This window comes from Euphorbia lathyris, chromosome 6 (genome assembly GCF_963576675.1).
Source record: "Euphorbia lathyris chromosome 6, ddEupLath1.1, whole genome shotgun sequence".
NCBI classification, from domain to species: Eukaryota; Viridiplantae; Streptophyta; class Magnoliopsida; order Malpighiales; family Euphorbiaceae; genus Euphorbia; species Euphorbia lathyris.
In genome coordinates this window covers 48149852-48153519 of record NC_088915.1, presented here as the reverse complement: position 1 = coordinate 48153519, position 3668 = coordinate 48149852, and the positions used below count along the sequence as shown (strand labels likewise).

General features: G+C 35.6%; 1 protein-coding gene across 1 annotated transcript; it reads right to left on the bottom strand.

Moving 5' to 3' along the window:
- Nucleotides 1-344: 344 nt before the first annotated feature.
- On the bottom strand, nucleotides 345-3355 carry LOC136232058 (uncharacterized). Its single transcript, XM_066021102.1, has 9 exons — nucleotides 3121-3355; nucleotides 2958-2983; nucleotides 2687-2771; nucleotides 2393-2602; nucleotides 1421-1540; nucleotides 1288-1345; nucleotides 1107-1180; nucleotides 722-810; nucleotides 345-637 (listed from the first exon to the last, which is right to left on the bottom strand). Exons 1-9 carry the CDS (start codon nucleotides 3199-3201, stop codon nucleotides 568-570), a joined length of 813 nt encoding a protein of 270 aa, XP_065877174.1. The 5' UTR covers nucleotides 3202-3355; the 3' UTR covers nucleotides 345-567.
- Between the last annotated feature and the right edge of the window lie 313 nt (nucleotides 3356-3668).

Genomic DNA, 3668 nt, shown 5'->3' with positions numbered 1-3668 from the left:
TGGGCAACAATAAAGATTACAATGTGAGATTTAGGGATGTTTGGTTGCTGCTTTTCGACTGTTTGCTTTTTCACTTAAAAATGAGAATTTTAGGTGTTTGGTTAGACACCTCTTGTAACCGAAGAAGCTTTTTATAAAAGCAGGAAATCTCTGCTTTTTGAAAAAACAGCATTTTCAAACAGCAACCCGTAATAGGAAATAGCAAACAGCAGGTATGCTGGTGGTTAAGGCAGAGAAAAATGCACACTGGGGATTAAGGCAAGTACATCGCCAGAGTCTTGCATATCATCATCCCTAAAGCAAGCAAACTCATAGATACTGATGTAAAATGATTTACAGCATAATTTTCCAAAATATATTTTTGTCAATTCGTATTCAGAAAAGAAAACATAAGAATGTTTCATTAGATTACATCACAAGCTAATATACACTTTCCTCTTGTTGGGTTTTGCTATATTGTTTCTCTATCCCGAAATTCAGGGTACAAAAAGGTATATTGAATGAATGCTGATATCACATGAAGTCATAAGAGCAAGAATGATCATTTTGTTTATCCTAGAATACCATCTACGTGGGCTTCTTCTTCTGCCCGCCTTTTGATATGCGCCTCAGCACTTGAGAGCCTCTTCTAAATCCCCTTTTAGTATAATATACCAAACATTAGAAACCATTTGAAAACAGCAAGAGAATTAAAAAGTTGAAGAATTTAGAATAGCCATACCTCCTGTACAAATACAAGAAGACGTAGAAAAGCGACAGCAGCATCAAAATCATGACAGAAAGTATAATGTACACTATACTAGTTCGCTTCTGCACAATTACAACAGCAAAACAGAATAAGCACGGATGATTCTAACTACAAACGAATGGACAGTTCCTGGTAATAGTGAAATGTTTCACATTAGAGATAAATATATCTTGGTCATTTAGTCAAAGCATAAACTGAAAGCAAGCAGCTGCAGGCTTGATAACAAAAGGAATTGAACCAACGACTAGTCTCTCTAGCTCATTGCCTTCAGTTTTACTACACAATAGAACCTTTGTCACAATATCTCATCCACTTTACATCACTCGAACCAATTTACCTTAGTTTTTTGTTTATTTACCTTGCCTCCTTTTGAAAATGGTTTATGATGTCTAGTGCAAGTGTGGGCATCACAAAATTGGCGCAAGAAGATCTCTGCCAATTCAAAAAATATATATATATATATATATATCCGTTAGCAACATGATAAGCACCACAACCAACAAATAACAACCTTTCCAATTTCAAACAGAAAATTGTACCATTAAGACGATGAGCTGAAGGACCCTGGTTAACAGGAAAACAACTACCAGCTAGACTCTGCATTGAATCATCATCTTGATAAGATACATAACCAAGGGATTGATATATATGCAAGTATAAATAGGAGGTCACCTCACAAAGATGTTTATTCCTGGAAACAGCTGCAGAATTACAATTCTTGCGGATTGCTGAATCCATTACCAGGTCACAATGTAATGCACCACATAAATCTGCCAAGCACTTGCTCTGACTCTGGAATGAGGACAAGCATCACATGTTTGAATTACGAAAGAACAAATCAGATAGGCCACAGCTGGCAATGCCTAAAGGAAGTAACTTTGCACGACAAATTAGAACATCCCATCTCAGACTGGGTTGCAAGAGTCAAAGCACATAAATATCTTGGTCAAGCAAGTGAAATTGTGCCATATCCACTTGACTGCTCCATAATCAACGTATGCATTATACCAAACAAAACAAGTATCGTAGCTCTATCATAGCATAGAAATTTTGAGAATTGGGATTTTGAGCTAAACATGGTATCAGAACATACAGGATTCTTGGTTTTCCCTGACCTAAATCAAGGGAAAAAGACTGATAAAATTTACATATATTCCACAAGTTGTTGTGGTTTCTTTGTCAAGACATTGCATGACATGTGCATTCAAATCCAACTATTCCCATTCCAGAACATTGATAAACAAGGGAAGAGGATTGGTGTTCCATTATTTTCTAGAAAAATCATAACCTACAATGTTGTGCTAAAAGAGGCCAATTCAAAGATAAAGTTGCAAACGCATTGGAGTGAGTTCATTATGGTAGTACCTCTTGCTTTTAAACATGCAGTAGCTATAATCCAATGAAACAAAGTGCATAACATTCTTAAGGCACTCCCATGTCTGTTACAGGACCAATCTGTTCTTAAACTCAATTTGTGTTATAAACAAACCATCCATATCAACAAGCAGACCACAACAGCAAGTAAACTTTGAATAGCCTACCATCATGCTGTCCACACGAACTCAAAGAAAAATGCTGAAACCAAGTGCCAGCAAGTAAAGGTAGTAGGTTAAAATAGAAAGAAACTAAATCAGTTGAACTTACTGTATTCAACAAATCAGAGTGTCTGTTTTCGAAATGCTTATCCAGGTACTTCTCATCATAGAATGCCTTTCTACAGTACCCGCAGCGCCAATCATTCACATCATCATGTATCTTATGTTGTTCTTGATCTCTATAGATGTCATTTTCAGGGTGAAGTCTACACTTGGTGGAAATCTGATAATGTTCCTTCTCCACAAAGGGCATCAAATACTGCACCAAACATAATAAAGTCAAATGTAATGGGGATAAAGTTATTTAAAGTTACAGGTTTAATAGGAAGAAATTATATAACACCTCTTCGATTATTTTCCATGCTGCCCTGCTCCTCTCTCTTGAACAATGCACTTCATGTGCATTCCCCTGCTGATTCTTTTGAGTTCTGAGCATAATAGTACACAAGTCAACTAGAGCGAGCATGGGTTGAAAAAGAATCATTGCATTATGATTTACTTTAAGTAAAGAAACCCATTTCGGAATCCATTGAATTGAATCGCGTGAAATATAAAACAAAAGTTTCCGGAGTAATCTTGAGCAGAAAGGAAAATAAAGAAATCGGAGACGCTACCTTTCAGCTGCAAAATCTTTGGAATCCTGAAGTAAATGAAAAACACGAAAATGAATAACCTCCCAATTAAATCACAAAACCGGAAAACATGAACTGGGGGAAGATTAGGGCTTTATTTTATTGTTGAAGATTAATGAGAAAAATTGAAGAAGTGAAGAAGTACCTGAAGTGGAGTAGAAGAAGCAAATATGAAGAATTGCACAGAAATTATTATGCAGAGCAGGCGTTTAGAAGAGTTGGCCATATGTTTATGTTGTTATTGGGCATTATTATTCATTCTCCCCTCAATCCGCAAACAAGAAGACTACATACACTCACTAAAGCAACAGCCATTCCTCAATGAGTCGGAGAGGAAACAAGATTTCACCGTGACTCTACGCTGTTCCAACCAATGATTACTTGCCACGTAAGAGAGACTTTTGTCTTCGTTGACTTGGGTTATGGAGATTTCCGCTTTCTCAAGCCATATTTGTAAAAGTTGCAACAAAAGATACTAACGAATAAGGTTTTAATCCATTTTAAACCTACACTAAATAGTCAAATGTTATTTTCTGGTATAAATTTTAATTCAATATTATTGTCTTTGAAGAAAAAAGTTAATTCAATATTTTTTTAAACAAAAAATTATTATTATTATTATTATTATTTAGAGGAAACTAGGATTCTTTGCAAATTGGGAACTAAGTCCTTGAAAAGTACAAATTCTAAAAA